General features: G+C 40.6%; 1 protein-coding gene across 1 annotated transcript; it reads left to right on the top strand.

Annotated features, from left to right (window-relative positions):
- On the top strand, window positions 1–23,603 carry trpa1b (transient receptor potential cation channel, subfamily A, member 1b). The gene is made up of 28 exons (XM_037756287.1): window positions 1–117; window positions 1,978–2,125; window positions 3,388–3,550; window positions 3,740–3,915; window positions 5,602–5,709; window positions 5,892–6,000; window positions 7,166–7,311; window positions 8,046–8,182; window positions 10,061–10,109; window positions 11,751–11,850; window positions 11,935–12,035; window positions 12,506–12,681; window positions 13,806–13,970; window positions 14,891–15,005; window positions 15,218–15,384; window positions 15,543–15,633; window positions 15,757–15,816; window positions 15,907–15,999; window positions 18,217–18,287; window positions 18,435–18,591; window positions 18,712–18,801; window positions 19,602–19,771; window positions 19,864–19,993; window positions 21,177–21,359; window positions 21,476–21,544; window positions 22,358–22,456; window positions 22,560–22,678; window positions 22,977–23,603. The coding sequence occupies exons 2-28, from the start codon at window positions 2,030–2,032 to the stop codon at window positions 23,188–23,190; spliced, it is 3,354 nt and encodes a 1,117-aa protein (XP_037612215.1). The 5' UTR covers window positions 1–117; window positions 1,978–2,029; the 3' UTR covers window positions 23,191–23,603.
- The last annotated feature ends 3,403 nt before the right edge of the window (window positions 23,604–27,006 follow it).

Here is a 27,006-nt window from a genome sequence, read left to right as displayed (position 1 = left end):
GCGTCTTGCCTGCATTAGGAGACAGACCGGGTAAAAAGCTCACTCACCACACTATTTAAAGCCCTTTTGCAGTGGTGAGGAGAACATCCCGATTGCTCAGCTCATCACACAAATACAGTAAGTCCTCAACGTTGTCTTTAATGTTTGAACTTTACTGCGTATTTATCAGAAACTATGGGGATAAATGAAAATATTAGGGATATTCTGGATGCTAACAAATGTTTTTATTGTGGAGAATATGCTCAAGTTTAAAGCTTTAGCTGGTGTTTCACTTAAAATGTCAATTTAACTAAATGTATTTGTTGGATTAGAATTGGTTATTGAGCAGAGTTACATTCAACAAGTGTCCACACTGAGCGCAGCAACAAACTACCTCATTATTCTTTATTCATTTGAGTTCCTCATTTATTTATCAATTAATGCTTCACATTTTATAATCAGTTTGTTTTTATGTTCCATGATCATAATCTAATAGTCCAATGCGAAATTTTAAGTTGATTATAGTTCTTTTGCTGCAAACATCTATTATTAATTATCATCTATTATCTATAATTATCATCATTATAGGTATTATAAGGTAATTAAGTAATTTTTTTGTATTATTATTATTTATTATTATTATTGGCACAAATTATTATTATTATTAGACTAAACTTTGAAAGCAAGTCCCTTGCATGCGAGAATGTTATTGTTAAATGCAATTATTTTTTTGTTATTTGTTTGTCAGCTGTTTGGGAAATGTGTTTACCCGTGGCCATTAGTGCACTTCCTGTACGCTTGGCTCCTGCAAACACAAGAGTGGCAGGCTCAGTTACAAAAAAACACAATGACACTTATTTACCGCCGCTGCTCGGAAACGATGGGGAGGATAACATCCAGTGGGTCATTATGTAATTAGAAGAAATGAAGTTTCATTGTGCGGGTTTTACTGTAAATGACATTCTGTCTGGACTACAAAGTCCAGTGAGGTATTTTACATTGTGGTCCAGATTTAAGTGAGCCTGATCATAATATAAGCACCACTAAAATATTGATGGATCATAATGGAATCATTTTCTCCAGCAGTTAATGCTACATCTGTAACATCTGCATCAATGGTCTACATGTGAACCTATGTAGCTCGTAATTGGTGAGAGTCCCCTGAAGCAAAGACCACGTTTTTCTTTTATTTACCGGTCAGTAAATACTGATTTGCAGAGCTGCCGAGGAGGAGTGAATTAAATTGATCGCCACGGTGACCACAGCTTGCGGAGGTTAGAGTTAATTATTAATGGAGAGAGTACCTCTGCTCACCTTAAAGGAGACGGTAAAAGAGCAGGACCTGAACATCCATCCAGGTAAACTGACCTGTGCAATATTGTTTGAGCACAGTGACAGAAATGCGCTATAAATCAAGTGAAACCAAATATAATTTCCACAAAATGACTTCCATCCACGCAGGGGTGAAACTTTAAAGCTGCTGCTTTGACCTGAGAAACAACTCCGATCAGTCACAGTACACGCCAAAGGAGCGCTGCCGCTGCTGCTTAAGGTCGAGGGGATTTCCAATGAGAATTCTCCGTAGTAATTTGCTCCCCCCAAAAAAAATGCCATTTGTTGTTTGGCCTTTTGATGTGACTCGTATACGATACAATTACAAGGTCTCTCTCAATCCCGCTCGCCCAGGATCACCCAAGGACACCTGGGGACTGACTCAAAACAAGCTGCCCCCCAGCTGCGAAGAACATAATTGCTTTCTTCAACAGAAGGACTTCGACCTCCAAACACTCGGCGGATCTGAATGCCCTTCCGGGTAAAAGACAAAGTCATCCGTGCCCATATCCCCTCATGGCGAGAGGGGCCTATGGCTTAAGGCGTTATCTGCCCTCTCGGTCACATAACGCTCTTCTAGCTTGTAAAGCAGGCTTTATTTTAATGTTTTGCTGTTGGCTGCATACAGATATGTGCATCTATGTGTGTGTGTGTGTGTGTGTCTAGGCCTGTGTCATTGCTGCCACCCTTAATGTCTCCGTTGAAAGTCGGCTGAGTGATGAACTTCAGCAGGGAGGTGGCCCGACAGACCAGTTGTTACACATACGTGATAGAGGATGAGGACCCAGCCCTGGCAAGATTAAATGTATTCGAGGTGAGGAAATTGTATGAGTTTCTTAATTTCTCACATATTAAAACCTCAAAGGTCTACAGTAAAGCATTTTAAGACAGTTTAGTTTCTCTCTTCTACAAGTATTTACAATATGAGGAGTGTTTATGTAACACCCATATAACCTTATTGTGTAGAGCTGAATAGAAACTTAATGACAACTCAAGTGTTGTGTAATAATGTTCAACACAGTCTCACGGCAGTTTGTGAACTAGTCCCGAAATTTAATCCGTTTGATTCATGCACATAGACACAAATTTCCCTTTTTTTTATGCTCAGCAAGACTTTCAACAACGTATTTTTTGTGCAAATGTGACACACGTGTTAATTTCTGCAAGTGGCGTAACTTAAGTACAGAAGTTACGTGATAAAAACTACTTAGTTAGGTTTAGGAAAAAGATTGTGGTTTGGCTTAAAGTAACACCAGAAGTGGTGTGACTCAAATACGGAAGTTACGTGTCAAATAAATCAACGCTGACTTCTGGTTTCAGTCGAGACACAAACACCGGTCTCCTGGGAGAAAGTCCAGTGTTCCCATCCACCCCGACTTCCTCCCTACAAAGCATTTGTCGCTCTTTATAATTCCCGGTTCACAATTACGTGGATTACATAAGAAATGATTTTGTGCTGACCGCTACATTATTCAGGCAGCTGTGGCTCAGAGGTAGAGCAGGTCGTCCAACAATCGGAAGGTCGGTGGTTCGATTCTTGAGCAAGATACTTAACCCAAAACTGCTCCTGAAGGCTGTGCCATCGATGTGTGAATGAGTATTTAGATTAGATCCTGATGGGCAGGTTGGCACCTTGTATGGCAGCCTCTGTCATCAGTGTATGAATGTGTGTGTGAATGCTGACATGTAGTGTAAAGCGCTTTGAGTGGTCGGAAGACTAGAAAAGTGCAATATAAGTCCATTTACCATTACGAAAAACAAGTATAAATATGTGTCTATGTACACGAATTAATACATTTCAATCAATACAAACTGCTGTGCGACTGGGCTATAATGTTATATGGGGTGGAGTACTTAAACTGGCCTGAAAACGGAACAAATAGACATTATGCCATGCTTGAATTATTGCAACAGTAACAAGACACCGATAGCTGTTAATTCATATTAGCATTAATAAGTGTGAATACTCACTATCATGTAATCTGCGGTGAAATCAGAGACAGACTAATAGGAAAATCTACTCGGATAATCTCTTCACTCTCCTTCTATTATATTACATTCTACATTACTGTGTAGTTGGCTGAGAAGGGAGACTTGGCTCTCCTGGAGAACCTAGTGAGGAAGAGCCCAGAGGTCCTGAGCGAGAAAGATGAATGTGGAGCTACTCCCCTTCATCACGCCGCCGCAGGGGACCACGTCACCCTCATCCAATTCATCACCACCATCATAGACTCACAGGGTAAGCATGCCTCCGTCATCGATCATAAATTGCTCCCCAGCACAGGTAAAATATGTGTGTTGTGAATCACTATCAGTTAAAGCAATATATTAGAGTACTGTGTCTGGTGAGAGTGGACTGTATCTCCATGCATCCTTATTTATGCACATCTGTGTATGTATGTGTGTATTTGCATGTTTGCTCTCACAGTTCTGAGCAGCTGTGATGAGCAGGGCAACGTGCCCCTCCACTGGGCGGTGGAGCAGAACAAGGCAGAGAGCTGCAAGGCTCTACTGGACCTGGGGGCCGACCCCAACATCCTCAACACGGCCCTCCTGTCCCCTCTGCACCTGGCTGTCAGCCACGGACACAACAACCTGGTGGAGGTGAGGAGACCAAAAGTGCCCCGCCGAAATAACAATCTATTATATGAAGAGGGTTTTCTCCAGTGATTTGGTGTTTTCTCATTGATAACAAGGTCATTTTAAGATACATAAACATGCAAAGTACACTTACATAACTGCATGCATAGATGTTGATGACATGGAAGTTTATCTTTTGTTATTGAATATTCAATTCAGGACTTTTTCTTTTCAGGGAGTGTATAAAAAGAATTAGGGGTGGGATGGGGGGTCAGAAAAGGGGAAGAGATTTGTTATTATTTTTGTTGAGGCGAAGGTAGATTAACTTTGACGGTCTTTTATTTGATTCTAATATTTTGTATTAGTGAGATTTAAAAACATTAAAAAACAGATCAAATAGCTCTTCTTGTGTGTTTGGAGGTGTGTCTTGCCATATGCAAAGGATATGGGGTGGGGCCAAATATTTGATATTATATTTTGTATTATATATTCAAGCCCTTCAGCACAGAGATGTTGTTCCCAGTTCACTCATTTGGTGGCAGTAATAATATTTTATTTAGCAATTCTTTATGGAGATTTATATATATATATATATATATATATATTGGTACAACACAACATATATATATATACATATATATATATATATCTGTTATTAAAGTGTATGTTTTTAAAGTTGTGCAGGAATGTGCAAATTAAGTTCACAGTATAATATATACTGAGAGTAAGGGGGAAGGTATTACAGCTTTTTTCTCAATAGGAGGGTTAAAAGAAAACATTAATAACACTGGGGAGAGCCTTGGTTTTTTTATTAAGTAAAATAAGATTCACCACCCCTACACATCCCAATAATTTACATACAGTCGCTAATGGAGTGGACTGATTACTTTTTCAAACCAAGCTTTAGTTGCTCCGATAGACCCAGTATGCCAACAGGAAGCCCAATGTAAAACTATATTTGTTTCATTATCTCGACTTAATAACAGCCTGTTCACCCTGCTGCCGTCTGGCAAGCGATACAGAAGTATCCGCTGCCGTAACACCAGACTACAGAGCAGCTTCTCTCCTCTATAGGCTGTGAGACTCCTGAACTCCACCTCATCCCTCACACTCCATAATAAAAAAACATAGTTTTGTTTTTCTTATGTAGCATAAAGGGGATACAGTACAACTGCATTTGGTTGTACAACCCTGTGTTGTACCATAGACTTTATGTCGTGTCTAGAAGGTAACCCACGAGTTGCGAGATTGTTATGGTTAGGCATTTACCTCAAAAAGTTAAGGTTAGGATAGGTTAGGCACAACAGTTTTAGAAGTTTTTGCCAGATTTCGCAATTTACCTTCTAGCCACAATCTATCCGGTATAATAAATTAACCTTGGACCTTGAATATAGAAAGATGGTAGGCTTAAAAAAGGATAGTAGACAGTAATATTATCACATCATGTCTTTTATAGCCCAAGAACGTGTTATTTAGAGCAGCTCTGCACTCTAAAGTCAACTGACAACTGTTTACGTATGTGACAAAACCTGACTCAACCGTCTACTTGGGAAGACCTTGGCCCGTCATCCCCATAGCATCTGGCTGCTGTCCACAAACTGACAAAGTAGCCGTATGGTGGAGAATAAAGGACGCAAGCGCATAGAGAATTACTGTACAGGATGGAGCTCACTGTTACGTTTTTTTTTTTTTTATCTCTGCCCCCTGTAGCTGCTGCTGTCCTACAGTGCTACAGATTGCAATCTACAGGGAGACCTTGGGAACACCCCAGTGATACTTGCCTGCTCCATTAATAACTGTGAGGCTCTCAGCACATTGGTATGTACAAGAGTGATGCATTCAGACCTGCACCACCCAGGAAAAGGATAACTGTCCATCTGCACAGAACAGATTATATAGCTGTTTTTCATACTGACTGCCAGCCCTCTGCAGCTTTGTTTCTGACAAAGAATTGTCTCTTGTTTGTCTTTCTCTCCATCCATTCTCCAAACCTGTCAAAGCTAAAGCATGGAGCGCGGCTCTGCCAACAGAACAAGCTCGGCCATTTTCCCATACACGCCGCTGCCTTCGCAGGCGCAAAGAAAGCCATGGAAGTGATCCTGAAGGCCGGTATGACAAAAAGATTGATCCATCATCAAAAATTTAAAGTGCTGACATTAATGAAAAAGTTTTTACAAGGCCAAACAGCACATTAAACCTGATAGATAGGAAGAGAGTTCACCTCAGCCCCCTAGAGACATCTAGCAACTACTTTGTACACAGGCCAGATGCCACACACTGACAGTGTGTTTATCCGCAGTGGGAGGTCTGCTCGGCAAATCTTGTGCTGTTGGAGAAAGATTTAGTCGGAGCACAAAAATATTTATGATATTTCTGTGATTGCTCAGCAAGGGAATTAATGGGTATTTGCATTCTTGTGCTGTTTGGGAATTTACACAGACAGCACACCATGAATAGAAACAATTATTCCTAACTTCCCTCCACTAAAAATAACAAAGAACCTACATTTTAAAGTCAAAGAAAATTGAGGCAATGCAATTGAAATTCCCTTGAAAGCTCGTCAGTGATAAAAACATACAAGCTTATACCTACAAGCAGTCCCTTACCAAATAGAAGTTTATTCAAGTGTGCTATTAGTATAGCTCAGTAGTACTTATTTTAAACTTTAAATAAGAGAGCATACTTTCACTTATCAGAGATATACTTAAGTATACTTGGCTTATACTTGTCTTTAATCTTTTGATAGTATACTTAAGAAAAGTATAATTAAGTATTCATGCCTTATAGGTCTGCAGAAAGATTTGGCATGTGAGAAAAACAAATGTTATTCATTTCTTTTATCATCACAAAACATCAAGTCAAATAGCAAAAGTATAATTTGATAAACTAAAAAGTGTGCAACAAGTATATAACTTGAGCTAACAGTATACCTATTCACTTGTAGTAAAGTACATAGTATAGTTGCAGTACAAAATACAACTGAGATGTAAACTAGTTGTGTACTCAAAGTGTACTATTCTTACACTTAAAGTACACTTAAAAGTATACTTTTATAAACTAAAAAGTGGGCCAATTTAGTCCCAATAAGTATTGAAGAAGTACACTACAAGTATACTACTTGTGATATTAGTGTACTTACTACATAAAGTATACTTGAGGAAAATATGCTTGAACTTTACTTAAGTATCGTAAAGGTTATGAGAAACCTTCATTTTTGGCCTTAAATATGTATTCAGTGCATCATTCACAATGATTTAATTCTATCACTTGGCAGGAGAGAAGTCGGGCCACCAAGCCGAAGGTCACATCAACTATTTAGACAAGTCCAGGAGCAGTCCGCTCCATTTGGCTGTACGTGGCGGGAATATCGAGACCATCGGTCTCTGCATTGCTACTGGGGCCAAAGTTGACCAGCAACAGGTAAAAAAAAAGAAGATAGCAAGTACATCTCGACGTTGCATAAATCTGCGCTTTTCATAAACTTCCCTATTGGCTGTCAAGAAGGGCAGACATTCATTTGGTTGTCACCACTATTTTTCCTACTCTGCATCACATAAACAGACATAAACAACACCTGGGAGCTGCAGATTAAAAACATTGCTTTCCATCTGTCCATTGCATGCTCTGTCAGATTTGCATTGTTGTGCAATCTAGATCTCATTTGGCTACACCTGTAAAGCATTTCCCCACCACTGTTAGAGAATGCCAGTCTTATCGCGCCCATCTGGGAGTGATCGTTACGTCTAGCTCCGGGGCAGTGGCCAGAGAGCTGCAGCAGGAATAGGGCGTACAGTAATAGCTTCGGTCGGCTAAATTGATACAAATTACCTCCACTTACGCTGCGGAGCTGAGTGGAGCGATCACTGGCCTCCTCCTGCCAGTCCTGGTTATCTCATTAAAGGCTTGTGTTACAGCCCCCAGTGTTCAGCCAGTAAGTCTGGGAGATACTCTGCTAACGTTACACTGGGGAAGCGTACAATACATGCATGCGTAATTCCTGTGTTTTGATATTTATTTTCTGCTCTGTCTAACTCAGTATGTCACAGCGTCTCAGTATGGAGCAGACATAATTGCGTTTGCAGAGCTTGTGAATATTCATTATATTTATTCATAATTCATCACTCATAATGAAACCGTGTTTTGTTGTTGTGCAGAATGACAGGTCCACGCCGCTTCATTTGGCCTGCACCCAGGGTGCTACTGAGGTAGTCAAGCTGATGCTGTCATCCTTTGACCAAGTGGAAGACGTCATCAACCTAACTGATGGGGCGAGTCAGACCCCTCTACACAGGTGGGCATACCCTTGTCAGGTATTTGACTTGATATTATATATTTATTTTGATGCTGTTCTTTAGATGGTCTTATAAGAGCATTTAGGATTTAGTTCAACATGTTGGGAAACATACTTATTTGCTTTCTTGTCAAGAGTTAGATTCATACATGGGTTATGTGTGGGTGGGACTATTTCTTGGCCGGGTGCGATGACTGTCTGGAGACTTTGGCACATAATCAACAACTTTTCATCCCAACTCATCCCATACTGACGGACCCCTCGCCAGACCCCTCGGCGTCAGTGAACTCGTGCTGAATATTGTGAATCAAACAAAAACACTTGCATGGGTTTACACAACAAAACCACTTAGTTAGGATTAGGAAAAATCAACATGGATGGGTTTAAAATCACAACGTTTGTAGAGTGAAAATGTGACTTCAATTTGTGAACGCAGGACACAAATGAACAGCTGATTGTAACGTGAAAGTACAGCTTAAAGGGACTCAACGTAAGAATCAGAAATTGCTTGTTAACAGTGACATCTGTGGCCGTTAAGTCAACTAAAGTCAGCGTCCTGTTGCTCGCGCTCGCGCTTGTGCTCGCTCTACATAGACATGAACGAGCATCGCTCAAAACAGTGAGGCGACACACGTCAGCTAAAACCACAATATCACTATATTTCACCGGCTTGGCAGCAATGTTATAGCTGACCAGACAAAGGTCTCTCCATGAATCACTGCTGATCTTAGTGCTTTTCCTGCCTCAGCCTCCCGACCGCGGCCGGAGGGAACAGGGGATCTCCGAGTTTTGGTCGGAGACGATAACGTTACTCGCTGCGGAGCCCCGTCACTTCACAAGACATGGGAAACGTCTGTTGGTCTGGAGGAGCTGCAGCATTTATTTCTGCACAAACGTCCACTGTACATTCACTAGATATTCTCAGAGCTAAATTAACTCTTTTGCAGTTTGTAGTGTGTGCGCATACCTTGTGTGGCGGTATGACATGTCGACGGCCATGATACAGCGTCGGTATTTGACGCCCTGGGAATGAGAACGGGCTGACATAATCCCCCGTAAAAAAACAAAATTGACACTGAGTCATATTTACACTTTTGCTTTTTGGACAGATTAAAGAAACAACGTGTTAATTAGTGAGCTTTAGAGGTGCTAGTTGGCAGATTTTGTTACCTTTGGACAGAGCAAGGCGAGTTGTTTCCAGTATTGCTAAGCTAAGGTAACCACCTGCTGACTGTAGGCTACTGTGTTCAGAAATACTTTGTATAGTCAAAATGTCACAACTTTAATTTGTCATTTTATGAATACACATTGTTTCAATTAAACTGTTCATAGATGAGCCCCTTTAAAATGTATACCACAGAATTTATGTAGATGTGTAATAATATCTGGTTACTACCTCAACTGCTTGCTCATGCTGTGTACAGATCAATCTGCATAATATCAACCCTATAACACTGTGACAAACAAAAGGAAAAAAGATATGAAACCCTTGGGTATAGCTGGGGGACTAATGAGCTTTAATTGGGGACAATAATAATGATATGAATACATAATAAAGATATGCTTCCCACATTGATTTTTATCTAAAAGCTATTTGTGTTGGCACAGACAGCAGCAGAGTAAGACCTGTTACAAGGACAGGGGGAGGGGGGATAGATATTTGTGTGTATATATGTAGAATGTCACCAGAATACCAGGAATTAGTTATTAAGGTGCATCATTAAAGTGAGCCATTACAATCCAGGAGATAAAAGATGTCTCAGGCAGGACTAGAATTAGATCGTCCTTATTTCACATCTGACCGTTTTAAAACCTTGACTCACTATAAGCCATATGTGATGTGTCGCTGGTTTACAACAACTGTGTTTACTTTTCCAGGGCTACAATATTTGACCACAAAGAGCTGGCTGAGTACCTCATTTCTTTGGTAAATACGGCACACACAAACACACCCAACAGCTGTTACACACAGGACACAATATCAGAGACTATTAATCTCCTGCCTTATGTGCAAGAAATTTCAAAACTGCATTTTTTCGTCTAGTAAATACTCCAATTGTGCAAATTAAAGGGCAAATCACCCACTTTTCCATCTGTACTGAGGTCTTCTGCTCCTCGGACTCCTTTTGGTGATTTGGGTCATTCTGCCATACTGGATACGCAATTTCAAGTAAACCTCTTGACGTGATATTAAAGGTGCTATACCCATTGCTTGTAGACCATCTGTCACCATCTGTTACACTTCATAGGCCGTTTGAACAGAACTGTGTTGCCAGGAAAAAAAGCTTGGGTCCAAGTTTATCTCCCGTCAACTCATTCTGTTAGCAAACACTGTGACAGGAAATAAACTCGTCCACACAGAGCGTGTTTACTTTAGAAATCATGAAATGGTTTGAGAATGACATCACTTGGCACCAAAGACACAGGTCCATTTTTAGGCTCAAGTAATTGACAGCTCGTTAAGCCCCGACGCCCCCTTAGTAGCTGTTGCTACGTCTGTAAAGCTTTCATCAGCTCTAGCTAGCAAGCTAATAAAGTTAATGTTAGCTGCATGAGTTGCTTGAAAACTTTGTAATGATAATGTAATGATGTGTTTGTCAAATGTAACACTATTTCAGGTAACGTTAGCTGGAGAATAAACTTCCCCAAATCCAACCAATTTGAGCAGGAGCTGCTAATGTTAGCTTTAACTTCTTCAAACTTAACGCTAATTACAGATATCTACAACGTCATTTTGCATAGTCAAAACTCTAATTCAAAATATCTGTAACGTTCATTACATTTTGACTAGGCAGAATGTATGTATCTATAAATGAGATATCTCTAATCAAAATCAATTTCAAGATATCTATAACTTGATAGTAGATATCTCCAATTGAATTATGACTATCCCTAACTCCAGTTTGAGATATCTACAACATCATTTTGACTAGTCATAATTTAATTTAAGATATCTAAAAAGGACAATGTAGATATCTTCAATAGAGGGGAATTAAAGACATCTTGAACTGGAATTACAACAAGTCATAAACTAGTCTTAATAGTAGATATCTGTAATGAATATCCGGTCTAGCTATTAAACGTTAAAATGGTTTGCCATAGGTAGCAAGCTAATTAGCCGGACTTCGTTAACCAGACATGGTTAGCAAAATCTAGCTTACGTTAGAGCAGACATACACACTGTTTAATCTATTCTTTATAGTTTTGCTATTTTTCCCATGCCTTGTTTCTAAGCTTAAAAATCTTCAAAAACGACATCTAAAATATATGTAATTATTATTTTCCATTTCATTATCTGACATTATGAGAATCTCAGTCAGGAGGCTTTATTTGTTCTGTAAAATAGCACCCTCCTCCTGGTTTGTACAGTAAAACAGTGCACAATGCTCTCGCCATGCAAACTCCTCCCCGGTTGAACAAACATGTGAAATGCGGTGTAGAGAATTTAATACAGATGCTGCTAAAATTTCCCATCATTTCATTTGTTTGCAATAATTGCGGCAATGTGCATTAAAGTTAATGTGGTAATTAATGAGGTAATGTTAAGGTTTTAGTATTCTCTTCTCAGGGTGCAGACCCTAACAGCATGGATTGTAAAGGAAACACTCCCTTGCTGCTGGCTACGAGCTGCGGAGCATGGAAAACTGTGGCTCTGCTGCTGTCAAAAGGTGAGCTACTGTCCTGTAATTCATCATATTATTTGCCTGATAAAGCAGGTTGTGCACACAGACATGCATATATTTGTCTTTTAGGGGCAAAAGTAAACGTGAAAGACAGATGCGGTTGTAACTTCCTCCACCTGGCCATCCTCCAGCCCAAGGGTCTGAAAAACCTCCCAGAAGAAGTACTGCAGGTCAATCAATGCAGCCTGTTTGTGACTCATCAAATGCAATGTATGCTGCTTAGACAAAGATGTCATTAAGATTGGAATTTAATTACGGTAATGTCCTTGATCAATTTGCCTTGAGCCTGCATTCAAAGCCAGCTGATGAAGTTCATTATACTCTCACTAAGCCGGATGATCTTTTAAAACATTGTAAGCTTTACCTAAAGCTACAATGATGCTTTCAAAATGAGCCACAGAGGACGGCGAACACATTTACACCTGGTAGTTGTTTACAGACAGTGTATGAATGGGACCTCTCTGCATCTGTGCTCAAATATTATTACACTACATTATCATTTATATAATCTGGGGGTGTGTGTATGTATAACTGTAGCCATAGAAGTTATGTAATATGTTTGTGCTTTGTTTAATACCCATATTATTATGCATTATAATGTATGAATACATAAATGTGTTTATGATGTGTCTAACTTTAGCTCAGCAGTGTGAAGGCGCTGCTGAGCTGTGAGGATAATGAGGGCTGCACCCCTCTCCACTACGCCTGCAGACTGGGTATCCACGACTCTGTGAAGAACATGCTGGGCCTCTCGGGGCAGGTCGGCCTCGAATGCAAGTCGAAGGACAAGAAGTCCGCGCTGCACTTTGCTGCTCAGTGAGTTCGATTGGTCCCCGAGGGCATGACTTTCCATAAACCATCGAACTAAGCAATGCTGATTTGACCTGATTTTCACTCAAAGTTGCTCTCAAGTTTGCAAATTTGATCAACGAAGTGCCAGAAATGTCTGTGCTGCCGACACTGACCAGTGTGGGATGCAGTGCATAGGCTATATATCCGTCTATATTCTGTTATGTTATTTTAAAGCTACAACATTTAATTTGCAGAAAAGCTACACTCTGGAGCAATTACTTTTTATATAACAGACTTTTTTTTGGAAAATAGCTTTATTATTAAGAAGACAAGGTAGCTACATTCCAGTAGTTTCTCTGTAGCAAGTGTTATGTATTGATCAGTGATACCGCAAGAGTATAAAACATTAATCAAAAATGGCTCCTGAGAAGACTTTGACTTACGATCTGACTAAAGCCAAGGCTTTTATCTCTGTAATTGAACCACGGTGGTCAGATGAAAAATGAACAGCGTGCCTACATTTAAAGCTGTCTCCTCACTGCTCAGTTGTTTTGATGATTCATTGCCATGACATGCCTATTACACCGTGACCCAAAGGAGCTGTCACAGGAATAGAAATCAATTAGCGAGGCACGTGTGAAGAAATGTCACTAAGTGTGAAATGAGCGGACATTCAACATTATTGTTATTGATTTTTCTATCATGTACACCTATTTCATTAGATCCAGAGGGCAAATGAAGGCCACGCTATGATATCATACTTTACCTCTTGCAGACACCTCATTCGCTCATCCGCTGCACCGACACAAAGTGCTGCTGACCTTCTTAAAAGGTTCAGCGACAAAGAGAGATCATAGCAAGCCAAAATGTCACTTCTGTTTATGTCCTCTCGCAGTTTGCAGCACCATTAGTCATTAAAACTCCCCGACACTTTTTTATCTATATTGTACCTACAGGTTCATGCCGTGTTAACAGCAATCTTAAGTGTCTTTGAGCAAAGATACTCCATCGTCAAGATGAACTGTGCTGTAACTTTGCTGTGCATGTGGGCCTTGCACAAAAAGCATTTTAATTTCAGAGATCAGCAGATCATGAAAAAAATTCTTCCACAACTTACTGCTCCTCTCCTCATCCCTCTCTTCTTTAAGGTATGGGCGCTTCAATACATGTCAGCGATTACTGGAGACCATCACAGACTCTCGTCTGCTGAACGAAGGTGACGGGCGAGGCCTGACACCGCTCCATTTGGCTTCAAAAGAGGGACACACCAAGGTGGTACAGCTGCTGCTGCGCAAAGGAGCTCTCTTTCACAGGTAAACACACGTTTGCGTATAGAGGAAAACTAGCACAAACATAAAAAGTACATTACCGAAACATGCAAAAACATGGTGTACTATGGTATCATCTGTTTAGCAATGAACCTGCAGTGGTTGCAATTTACAGTCAGACTGTATATAAAGATGGACGACATGACAGCTCCCCAAAAGTGAAGCCAAAACATCTTGATCGCCCCCTGGTGGCTGGCTGCAGTATAACTTATACATCCCGCCCCCTCCATGTTAGTGGATGGGACATGGGCCAAACTAAAAAGTCAAAGTAAAGTACAGGTCAAATACGTTTTCCCAAAGATGGTTTCTGTCATTTCAGGTCGTTACACTGATGTATATTCAAGTGTTCATTTGTCTGCTAAATTTGGTTTTAATTAGTTATTCGTTGCTATGAAAAGGGGGATGAGACGTCATGATTGACAGCTGTGATTGACAGCTGCTCTGAGTGAAGTAGTCACACGCAGCAGGAGGCTCGGTAATTGAACGAGAGAGGAGATGTAACCGTCACAAGTCTGTGTACTAGACTCTACTAGAGCATACAGCTCTCCAAAACTGAAGCCAAAACCTCTTAATCGCCCTCTGCTGGCTGGCTGCAGTATAGGTCATAAATCCCGCCCCCTCCTTGTTAGCATTTGGCTTCACTTCTGTACAGTGGGAGGAAGTGGAGACTCGTCGTCCATCTTTATATACAGTCTATGTATAACCAATTATTCTACCTGTCACCAATTCCAGTTAGTTGCGTATGTCTTGTTTACAGGGGTTTTAGAGGTCAAAACTCCAGCAACACTTGCTGTCAATAACTTTGTTGCCGGAGCTTTGACCTCTTCAGACTTTTTATCTTCTCCATGCACCTTAGAAGCAGGTGAAGTTGTGCCAGAAATCCCTACTCTGCTTCTTGTTTACAGTGATTACAAGGGCTTGACTTGTCTGCACCACGCTGCGTCTGCAGGATACACGCACACTATGGACATTCTCCTGTCGGCCAATCTCAAGTTACTGGATAAAACAGACGAGGACGGGGTAAGAATCACTATTATTTCAAAAGGTTTGATATTATCCAAATTCATTTTCCACTTATTTGTGATGACAATTTTGTTTATGAATAATTAAAGAATATAGTATATATACAGTTTTTCGAACATAACCACACTAATAACTACAAGTAGCTCTGAATACATCAGACATCACTGTTCTACGATAAATGCAGAGTCCTGTCTCCTGTTATGTACCAGAACACTGCTCTCCACAGCGCAGCGAGAGAGGGACATGTGGCCGCGGTCAGGGTCCTGCTGGCTCGGGGAGCAGAGATCACCTTAAACAAGAATTACACTTCGTTCCTCCATGAAGCTCTGCAGAATGGGAGAAAAGATGTGGTCAATACTGTAATTGACAGTGACAGGTATGTTATTTATACAAGTGTCTGTTCTGGTGTGAAAAAATAAGTTTTATACTCCAGGTGTTTTATGTGCTGAGGTTGTCATTCAGATTCTGGGGGTAGGAGTGTGGATTGCTGTTTCTACACATGTTTAAGATTCACTTGTGTTGTTTTTCTTCCAGAGCTGGTGAGGCTTTGAGTCTGTTCGCCCCCGGCTCTGTCCAGCGAAGCCCCATACAAGACATGATTGAGTTTCTGCCTGAGACCTACAAGGTTTGCCACTGGCAAAAAAAAACATGTCTCTTTCTGCAGCTTGCTGTTGGTTCTAGTTGAGCATCTTTGTAAGAACGTGTACTTAGATTCTCTGTCACTGTGTTTTTCTACTTTCTTCAATAGCACCTGTTGGACCGCTGTGTGACGGAATCTGATGACGATTTCAACAGTCCTGCCTATCATGTAACCCATTTATAAAAACATAAAGTCTATATTGTATATAAAGCATATGCCAGGCAACAAAAAAAATAAACAATTCTTTATGTGTTGTAGATTGAATACAATTTCACATGGCTCCAAGCTCCCCTTGCAGTGATGAAGTTAACTGAAAAGACCTTGAGGGTTCAGCCACTTGCTGCACTCAACGTAAGCAACTTTTATTTTTTATCAAATGTAATTTTGGTGCAGCAGAATGCAAATAATCTACTCCTCCATGATTGATAAGTAGTGAAGTTCTATTATCACGCATTGCACACTGATGGGGCTTAACCACTCACCTTCATGTATCCACGGGCTCGCATTTTGCATGTATAGACTCAACCTATAAGTGACAGTGGTAACTACAGCCATGCGTTGTGGCTTTGCCGGGTTTCCTCAGATTTTTCATTCCTCTGGCTAAAGAACATATTCTTGCTGTCTTTGCCTCCAGGGAGAGAGGCCTATGAGCAGCAGGCTAGCAAACTTTAGTTAGGAAAGTCGAGCAGTTAATGTTGGAAACTAAACTCGCTGCATTGTTTGGAAGGAAGCCGATTAACAAATCTGGCTCGGGTGCTATGATGAGTCAACTTGAAGAAGGGCGAGGCCCACTGCGCGGTGCAGACTGTGGGTCAGTCGTTCTCCTCGACCCCAAACAGGGGCCACTTGGGAATGAGCTGTGAGGTCAGGCTGCTGTTAACGCTACCATGTGTTGGGTATATATGGACAAGCTGCTAGATGTGGTCCTTAGTGGTCAACCACCTCTAATCATGCATTGCTGTTAACTGTCAGCAGTGGATGTATCAGAGGACAGATGAGGCAGGGTTACAATGTCAACGCATCATTTATACTGATTGTCATGTGTGACAGGCGATTTTGTTTTCATCCAGTTGGAAAGTGGCAGCTGAAGAGGCAAAGGTGTAAGCAATGAACCTACCTGAAGCTCCATCGTGCTCGTCCGCATGTAAATTCATATTGTGATATTGTTTTTGTAGATAGACTCAAACGCAGACACAAACTCAGGAGTAGAAGATTATTAAAGAAATTTACTGTAGCAAAGGCAGAAGGCGAGCAAGGTGGCTGGTAGATATCTGGTTGAGAGCAGGCAGGCTAAAGAAGATGGTCCTGGAGCACAACAGAATATGTTCAGACAGGGATATACTGTATACACGAGGAAACAAACCACAAGAAAGACTAGATTCACAAGAGAAGGCTGAAGCGTGTACCACCACTGTAGCTGACTACCAATGATCTAGTGTGATGAGCCTGATGGAAAGCAGGTGTGCATAATCAGCAGGTAACTGGGAACCAGGAGGGAGCAGGTGAGGGAGCGCCACGCCCATTATACACAGACACAGAGAGACTGAGGCAGACAGGAACACATGAGAGTCACCAGGGACGGGGATAACACATATAAGGGAAAAAGGAGTGAAAAACGTGAGCGCGACAGATGTTTAATATTCTCATTTCACAATTAATTAAAAATGGGTTAAATCTGCATGAAGGTGTTCACAGATATGCTTTTGTGAGTAGCCAAGTCTAACAGGGCTCTGTCAGATCATTGAACTAAAGGTGCATTACGTAATCTGTTATATAGTTATTCACAAAGCAACCATCACTTCTTCTTTTAAAGAGGACCTATTATGCTTTTGTGTTTTTCCCTTTTCGTTTAGTGTGTTACATAGTTTTTTTGTGCATGTAAAATTGCTGCAAAGTTACAAAGCCCAACGTCCATGCTAAAGGGAGTTACACTCCCCCACAGAAACACTGCTCCTGAACTGCCTGAAACGCCTTGCTTAAAGTCCCGCCTTTTCTTCCGTAATGTGGTGATGTCACCAAGTAACACATTTGCATAATACCTGCCTAGCGGCTAGTTTGGCAAACAAAGCTAGTTGGAGCGGAGCCAGAGCGGAGTCCGAAGAGTTTGGTTCGCTTGACCAATCACAACCGAGTGGGCCAGCTGACCAATCAGAGCAGACTGGGCTTTTCGGGGAGGGCGGGGCAAGAGCTCAAACAGAGCGTTTCAGACAGAGGGTGAAAAGAGGTGCTGCAGCACAGCCGGTATGAGAAAAAATAAAGCGTTTTTCAACATTAAAGCATGTAAACATGTTCTAGTAGAAACCCAAAATATGTATGCGCCTGAAAAAATTTGCATAATATGTCTTTTTCCGCGTTGTATTATTAGATTTATTACGAACAATCTCATCTACCACCAAATGTTAGAAACACTTCATAGCAGCTGATGTCGTCCTACATTATGCCTGTGGGAGATCAATAAGATGCACATACTTTTAAATCTTTTAGGCTTTAGCTGTCAGGCTGTTCTTTCGCGCTTGTAAAAAATGTGCCATTAACAGCGGGCTATTTTTTCTGTTTCTCTTTCTGCAGGCGATGGTGCAGTACAACCGCATTGAACTCCTCAACCACCCTGTCTGCAAAAAGTACCTCGCAATGAAGTGGTGCGTCTTCAAGAGTGACATTCCTCATTCTGATGTGTTGCGACTACTGAGATGATTTTGTTCTGCTGAATGCACCAAATACAAATGCATTATTTACTATGAATGTCATTCCTCTAATTTTAAAACCTTCTTTGTTTTAATCCACAGGTTTGCATATGGGAGCCTGGCTCATGTGCTTAACATGTTTATGTACCTGTTAGGCCTGCTGCCCCTCACTCACCTGATAGTGACCCTGAGGCCCACCCTGAACATCACCGACACGGGCGAGCACACTATCACCATGGTGCCCTCATCTTTCGTAGAGGTACAGAGATTATCAGTATTAAAGAAATTGAAGCTTTGTGTAAGCATATAATTTATGTTCCAAATGAATCGGCATTTGTCATTAGGATGCAAGTAAATCTCAATATCCTTCATTTCCCAGCAAAGTCTGTTCGTGTCCTTCTGTATGATAATGGTCTTGGTCATGAACGTCTACTCCATAGTGAAGGAAGTGGTGCAGATGTCACAACAGGTACTGTTACATCACATGAAGGATGTGCTCATAAATCTGTTCAGCACCAGGTCTGTGTGGACACACTAGCAATCAGGTGTGATGGATGAGCAGGATCACTGAATGACCACAGGATGTCACCTCAGCACTTTACCATAGTCATTTTGATTATTACTATAAGAAATATTACATCACATGTTCAGCAATATACAGTAAAAGTGTTGCATGATTGTTTAAAGAGACCCACGTAGACCCATGTTTGTCTTTTTTAGGGGGAGCAGGGGGTCTTTAGGGGGAGATAGCAGGTCAACAATATATGTCACATAAAAGTGGTGTACATCATCTGAAAGCTGGGAACCTGAAGATTAATTTGAGATGCAGCTCAGCACTGTGTATCAAATTGTTGTGGGCTTAGAACATTATAATAGAAGTATACTGTATGATGGCAATCCCCATGCTCTATTATGTCTCATAAGTTGTTGCCACAGTTTTAAGGTTGATACCGTTTGTTACACAGATTTGGTGCTAAATTTAACAAGCACCACTATTCTGGAAACTGCTCAGAAACCCCCTTATTGTCAATCTACCTAGGGAAGCCATCCGTCCTCTGAATGCCCTAGGTCTGTAGTTTGTGGTTGTAAAGTTTCATGAGGCTGTGATTATCCTAGAGGTCACCACAGGTCATTTTATACAGTGAGGTCAAGTTTCAAAAAATGGTCTCACTACGATGAATGAATGAAATGTTGTCAAATATCTGCAAGGTTGTTGGTCTGCTAATTATTTTGTGTTTTTCTTGATTTTTCATCTCTCGTCACTAAAAGCGCATGAATTACTTCAAGGATTACTCCAACCAGAGCGACTGGTTTTCTGCCGTCCTCTCTCTTCTGTTCGTGATTCCCATCATGCTCAATGTGGAGGGTTCTTTACACTGGCAAGCAGGGGCGATGGCAGTTTTAAGCTCCTGGATTGGATTTCTCCTTTATCTCCAGAGGTACTGACTTAATAGCGCCAATTTCAACATAATGTCTTTTTTATGATGCACTGTAGAGGTCACTAACTGTTATAATCTTCCTGTTTCTGCAGGTTTGAGGGCATTGGCATCTATGTTGTGATGTTTTGGGAGATCATGAGGACACTGGTCCGTATTGTGACGCTGTTCTTGTTCCTGGTGTTAGCGTTCGGTTTGGCGTTCCACGCTCTGATGCTCAACCAGGTAGGAGAAGAAAGTAATAATCAAAACTCCTAAAAGTTAAAAGCCCCTTGAACAGGCACAATAGGCTCCAGTGTTTTTGCCATTATCAGTAGTGGAGCTAAAAACAGAGTTTATACTATGGGTGGATGAAAAGCCATTTTGTCATTAATACAAAAAGCTTTATCCTCTTGGGAGCATGAATGCACTATGCTAAGCTAAGCCACCTGGCTGCTGGCATGTAGCTTCATAATTAACAGACGTGAGAGGGGTATCAATCTTGTCATCTAAAAGCCGTTACACACCAGCGATGTTTTATTCTTGTGATTAATTCACGTCAATGGTTTTCGAAACTGTTTTTTTTTTGTCGCAAATACTTTTACACAGAACATGAATATTACGCGGCGAAAAGCGACATACTTTTTCCGGAATGAGGTTGATTTTCTGAGCTTTCTCACCTCAAATAAAGGCATCAACCAATCACATTGTGTGGAACGGGTTGAGTTACGGAGGCTCTGTAGTCCAAACCAGGACACCAATCTAAATGATTCCCTTCATCCTTGACAAAGGCAGTGCAGACCAGATCCTCTCCTTCTGTACTTACCTTTAGCAATAAAAGCCCTAGACATATCATATTCGCTGGTGAGTATATTTGGCATTTTCGTGTTGTTTATTCGTCAGGCCCCCGGTGTGTAAAGACCTTAACTCTCGGGGAGAAAGCTAATAAGCGTATTTCCCAAAATGTTAAACTATTCCTTTAAACTGATGTTGGCATTAGACAACTAGGCCACCTAATCATTCTCTGTGGAGCATAAATATCAATAGCAAATATTACAGTAATTAGGCCGGTAGGTCTAGACAGTCTTTGTCTGCACCTATGAGTTAGAGACTGACTAAATTACTAAATAAACAACTGACATCACCATCTTTAGGCCTCACTGTAATGGGTTAAACACATTTGTTAGACATGTTTTGTCCCCATGTACTACTTGTGTGTGCTTTGCACTTCATGCATGCTATGTGCTGCATTTGAATGAACTCTAAACCACTGATATTGAACTGAAGGGATGTTATAGAAAAATAAATTAAGCATTGTGACATTTGGACATCATTATCCAGCTAATGCATGTTTTATTATAATGGATTGTTTTACACCTCTTTTTAAAAAGATAGATAGATAAAGCTGTTATTCTTTTTTTACCCTTAGAAAGAGTTTGACAGCGTGCCTCTCTCAGTGATGCAAACGTTTGTGATGATGGTCGGGGAGCTGAACTACCAGAATAACTTCCTGGACATTTATCTCAAAGGCCAGCTTCCTTTTGGTTTCCTGACTTACTTCATTTTCGTGAACTTTGTTCTGCTCATGCCAATACTGCTGGTGAACCTGATGGTAAGTCAGCCTGTTGTGTCTATTTTCATTGATCCCTTACATGCATTACTGCAGTTGCTACTTTTGAATTGCTGAACAAATGACATGTTTCTTATTAGTTTCTGCTTGTGTCGTAGATTGGTCTAGCTGTTGGAGACATTGCCGAAGTACAAAGAAATGCTGCCCTAAAAAGAATAGGCATGCAGGTATGTATGGAAATAGCTCGTCTTTTCCTAGAGCTTTTTTTAATGTATGTAGCATTTTCAAAACTTGGAAGATTTTGTATCTTTTATCCTGCTCATTCTGTGTATACTTAACGGACAAATAACCAGAAAGAACAGTAGATGATGTTGTGATGTTTAGTCCCTGAGGCCTTTTTACAAGTAGACTTGGAACATAGACATGTGAAATATAATAAAAATTCAGATGTACTTAAGAATATAATGATAGAGTAATGATAGTTTGGTAACACTTTCTATGACGGCCATGTCTATAATGCATTATAAACATACTTATAATGCATTATAATCTGCTTATAGCACTGTATGATTTTGGTCATAAGCTCTCGTAAATATTCATAAATCTTTATAACAATAATCATAAAGCATTTTATAATGACTTATAAGGTCAAGTATCATAATATTTCATAATAATTCAGATTTTTTTGCAAGTATCATAGTGTTTTATAATTCTCATAGTTGTAGTACATTATAATATCAATTATGATACTTGATCTTATAAGTCATTATAAAATGTTTTAGAATGTGTTATGATTATTGTTATAAAGCATTATGGATATTTATGAGTGCTTATAACTCTTATTATACAGTGCAATAAGCAGATTATACTGCATTATATGTGTGTTTATAATGCATTATAGACATGGCCTTCATACAAAGTGTTACCGATATTTGTTTAGCATAATAATGTGAAACCTTTAGGTAGAACACAGCTCACCAATAAGAGGTTCCTCTTTAAAGTTTCACCTCTTGACTGAAAATCTGAATTTCTGACCCCAGATTGAGCTGCACACCGCTCTGGAAGACAAGCTGCCTTATTGGTTTATGAAGCGAGTCGACAAACCCACCCTCACCATCTATCCAAACCGCTGCTCCAGGGTATGCTCAAGACTTGCTAAGAACAGATATATTGATTTGTCTTTTCTAATTTACTTTGTAATTGTCAATTCCCTTTCTTAACCCTTTCCACTTGTGTTAACAGAACTTTATAAGGCATCTGATCACAGGTGAGGATCACACAAATGATGTCTGGAATCGTCTGCAGGTCAAATCACAGAACTGCACCATGCTAGAAAATGAGCTCAAAAAGCAGAAGTGCAGGTAAAAGATTATGGAATTGTTTGTAATTATTACTTCAAATACAATGAAGTACCATAAGGAATGCAACAACTATGGTATATCAAGCAATTTACTAATGGTAGTTTTTGATGCATGAGCGGCCCCTAGTGGTTTTAAAGAAATAAGGTCTGTCACCAGGTCACAGAAAGATGTGACTCGCTGTATTCCTTTTGTATAATAAGCTCATGGAGCCACTCAGCAGTATTGCCCTCAGAAAGCCTGATCATAAATCAAGTTTTAAATCTCCGAGCCGCACAAATTTGATGTTTTTCCTCCTCAGAATGAAAGAGGTGTCGGGCATGATGGAGAAGCAACACAACCTGCTGAAGCTCGTCATCCAGAAGATGGAGATCAGCTCAGAGGCCGACGAGTACGACGGCCCTGAGAACCTCAGACACAACGCGTGGCCGAGGATGAGTCAGGCGAAGCCAAGAGGACACATCGTGTCGCGGTGGGTCCCACTGATGAAGGCCATCGAGTCCAAAAGGAGCTGAAGAGGATGAGACAAATAAAACGTCTTAACCTAACATTTTACAAAGTGAATTATCACATTATACAAGTATAGGTATGAGTGGCATAATTATATGACTACTGCACAATGTAATTCCTTATATTAGTAAGATGTAGAACTCATATCCGCTATATATATATATTTATTGTAACAGTTAATTTAATGAAGTGCTTTTAACTGAGTTGCCTTGATTATTGTGTGGTTTGATACTGGATATTATTGTGAATGTTTTCATTATAGGCTGAAACATTAAGTCACACAGTCGGGACCCACTGATAAACAAATGTTTTAAGTCATTTTGTGGTATGCAGTGTTGCCATACTTCTATTACCTGTTTCTGAAATGCTGTAATGTGTCTTTATGTGCAAGTTAGTCAGTTAAAAGTAAGTAAAAGATCTTAAAAGTTAAAGAAAATACTTGTTTTTTTGAGACGGACAGAATTGCATATGAAATCTATACCAATATATCATTTTTAAATAGAAAAACTTCACAATGGTTGGTAAATTATTGCCACTCACCAGCTCCATGCTTCAGTGACAATCATGGGAATCATAAGAGGTTGGGAGGGAAACAGAGCGAGGCCTCTGACATCATGAGCTTGCACCTGTCCCTCTGCCTCTCCAGCGCAGGGCCCCGATAGAGGTCACGACCCCTGAAAGTCTCTGCTGATAGACAAATGCTATAGCTCCCCCTTCAAGTCAAGTTTTAAGTGATATATATGACTGTTGACCCTGAATTTAATTATTCCCAGGGCAAATACAATAACCATGTAGCCATCAATTACACTGATGTTTTGGACAATATTTTCTGCTTTTACTTGAGGAGCTACATCTACAGAATGACTAATGAGCTCACTTGTTTTTTTATCTCAACCTGCTTCTCGTTGACAGCAAATAAAGCAGCAGGTTGTGTCACATAGCCAATACCTTTTCATGTTGTGTAAAAAAAAAGATGACAGCTTATAAAACGAGAAGTAAATCAAGCAGCAGAATCCCTTAGCTTGCACCTTCAAGTGTGTCAGACGGACGCACTGACAGGGGATGAGATGGCAGCCTGCCTGAAGCTCCGACTGTCTCACCAGCACAAGTGGAACTTAATATCTCAAACCTCATGACACATCCAAAGTGAAGTATCCCACCCAAGGTCCAGCTGATGTCAGGTCTTCTTGTGCAAACTGGAAGAGCGGGATTGTGGGGAAACATGGGAATGTGTCCTTGGATTAGGGAGCATTCTTGGTCTGTGAAAGAGGGAAATTTGAGCTGTGGAAAACCGCAGAACACTTTGACTTGCATTTTGACACTGACAATTTTTATTGGAACATCATTATAAAGAGGTAATAAACAAGTTTAACAAGTTTTGAAAAGACTGAATATATTAGCAGTTTAATAAAGTTAGATTTGAGCCAGCATGTTGGAATAATTTACACATCATCCCGGGAACTGTTGGAGCAGAGCGGACTCAGGCTGTCTGAGGGGCAGGGGCGAAAAAAATAAAAAGGGCACCAGCTGCATGCGGTGGAGCACCAGCACGCAGAAGGTTTTCTAGCATGCAGGGCAGCCTATGGCACTGCATCATGTTGCATCATTTTAATGCCACCCATTAGTGCACTGCATCTCGTTTTCTCCACTGGAAAGACATCCTAGAGGGCGCTTTATCATGTTTTTTCAACTGAAAGGACATCCTGGGCACTTTATCGTGTTTTATCTACCACAGGGGCATCTAAGAGGGCACTTTATACCGTTTTCTCCACTGGAAGGGCACCGTAAGGGGGACTTAATCATGTTTTCTCCACTGGAAGGCCATCCTAGAGAGTACTTTATCATGTTTTATCTACCATAGGGGCATCTAAGAGGGCACTATATACCGTTTTCTCCACTGGAAAGACACCCTAGAGTGCACTTTATCATGTTTTCTCTATAGGAAAGACACCCTAGAGTGCACTTTATCATGTTTTCTCTATAGGAAAGACACCCTAGAGTGCACTTTATCATGTTTTCTTTACAGGAAAGACCCCCTAATGGGCACTTTATCATGTTTTCTCTACTGGAAAGACACCCTCGAGGACACTTTATCATGTTTTCTCCACTGGAAGGCCATCCTAGAGAGTACTTTATCATATTTTATCTACCATAGGGGCATCTAAGAGGGAACTTTATACCATTTTCTCCACTGGAAAGACACCCTAGAGTGCACTTTATCATGTTTTCTCTATTGGAAAGACACCCTAGAGTGCACTTTATCATGTTTTCTCTACAGGAAAGACCCCCTCGAGGGCACTTTATCATGTTTTCTCCACTGGAAGGCCATCCTAGAGAGCACTTTATCACGTTTTATCTACCATAGGGGCATCTAAGAGGGCACTTTATACCGTTTTCTCCACTGGAAGGGCACCCTAGGGGGCGCTTTATTATGTTTTATCTATCATAGGGGCATCCAAGAGGGCACTTTTGCTGTGTTTCTTTCAAACTTGGGGCACCAAGGGGGGCCGTCACCACCAGCGTGTTGAAGTACAGTTCAGCATGCAGCCCAGTGTAGAGTACAGTCGTTTTTTTTCTCTGTAGTGATTCTGGCATGGCCAACTACCAAAATCAAGCGTGCATCTCAGCTGCAGTTAGGTAATTCTTGGCAGAGTTTTGCTATAGTCATAAAAAAAAAATTCTAAATTTCACACATGTTATGTGGAGTAATAGCTAATAGGGACCTGGGATTTTCTGGGAATATCTTGAGCAAGTAAAGGGGGGGTTCCTGTAAGTACTGTATGGACCCAGACCTTTCCATTTATTCAGAGAAATCTTGCTCCCACACCTCCAAACTCCTTCCAGTTTTCTCCAAAGCTTGACTTACATTTTTGAACATATAGTGTACAATGTGCTTTTTACTTTGTGATGTTTGCAAATCTCACAGACTACAACAGATATTCCGTCTGAAGGGTATAGAGTTTAGTACAAAAACTTTTTCAGAAACCTTTCATGCAGTATCTCTTCAAAAAATGTTGCAATCTTGTAGCTTCAGAGGCCCACAGCAATCTCAGTCTTCTCTGTTAGCTCTGATCTTAATCCACACTCTCTGATCTCTATAGATGGATCCTCTATAGCTCTCAGAAAAGTTTGGAGGACATAAAAGAAATGCCAAAATAGCAAAGATGTACAGCGAAAAAAATGTTTGTATGGGAATGAAGATGGTGCCTCCTTGCCTCTGCCACACCCTTGTCATGCCAACGCTCCAGATGTCATGGGAACCGATAACAGCTGGGGCCGGTGCACGCAGGCTGCGTGTGAAAGGCTGCTCCATCTGCAGAAACCCAATCCCTCTGTGAAACCAGCAAAAGGATTAGGCACTTTTGATAAGGTCCTCAAGACATTTCTATTACCAAAACACATCTGCGGAACCGACAAAGTTGGGGAAATGTTTACTATATAATGTGCATTTCCAAATGTTTCAAAGGATTGAGTGTATTATTATCATCAAGGAAGCTATGCCCTCTTGTAATATTAGATGGATTATCTCCGTTTGTCTCATTCTTAGAGTCATTTTTTGCAAATTTCACCTCCTAGTAGACTTACCAATAATAGGCTAAGCCATTCATTTAACAGGCTTAATGTTATAATCAGGCTGCAGATGAGCAACTTGTGTCTTTAACAGTATACACAAGGAGACAGAGATGTGGTCTTTACTGAGGTCATGGTGGTTTGGAGAAAAAAAAGGGGAGGAGAAAATGTTCAGGAACAGATGCCAAGTCCAGGACACTTAAATTAGAGGGGTAGCTAAAGCAAGGAGGTTTTTAGAGAGAGCTGCAATT

Source organism: Sebastes umbrosus, chromosome 21 (genome assembly GCF_015220745.1).
Source record: "Sebastes umbrosus isolate fSebUmb1 chromosome 21, fSebUmb1.pri, whole genome shotgun sequence".
NCBI classification, from domain to species: Eukaryota; Metazoa; Chordata; class Actinopteri; order Perciformes; family Sebastidae; genus Sebastes; species Sebastes umbrosus.
The sequence above is the reverse complement of the archived record's forward strand: the minus strand, read 5'-3'. Positions and strand labels throughout refer to the sequence as shown.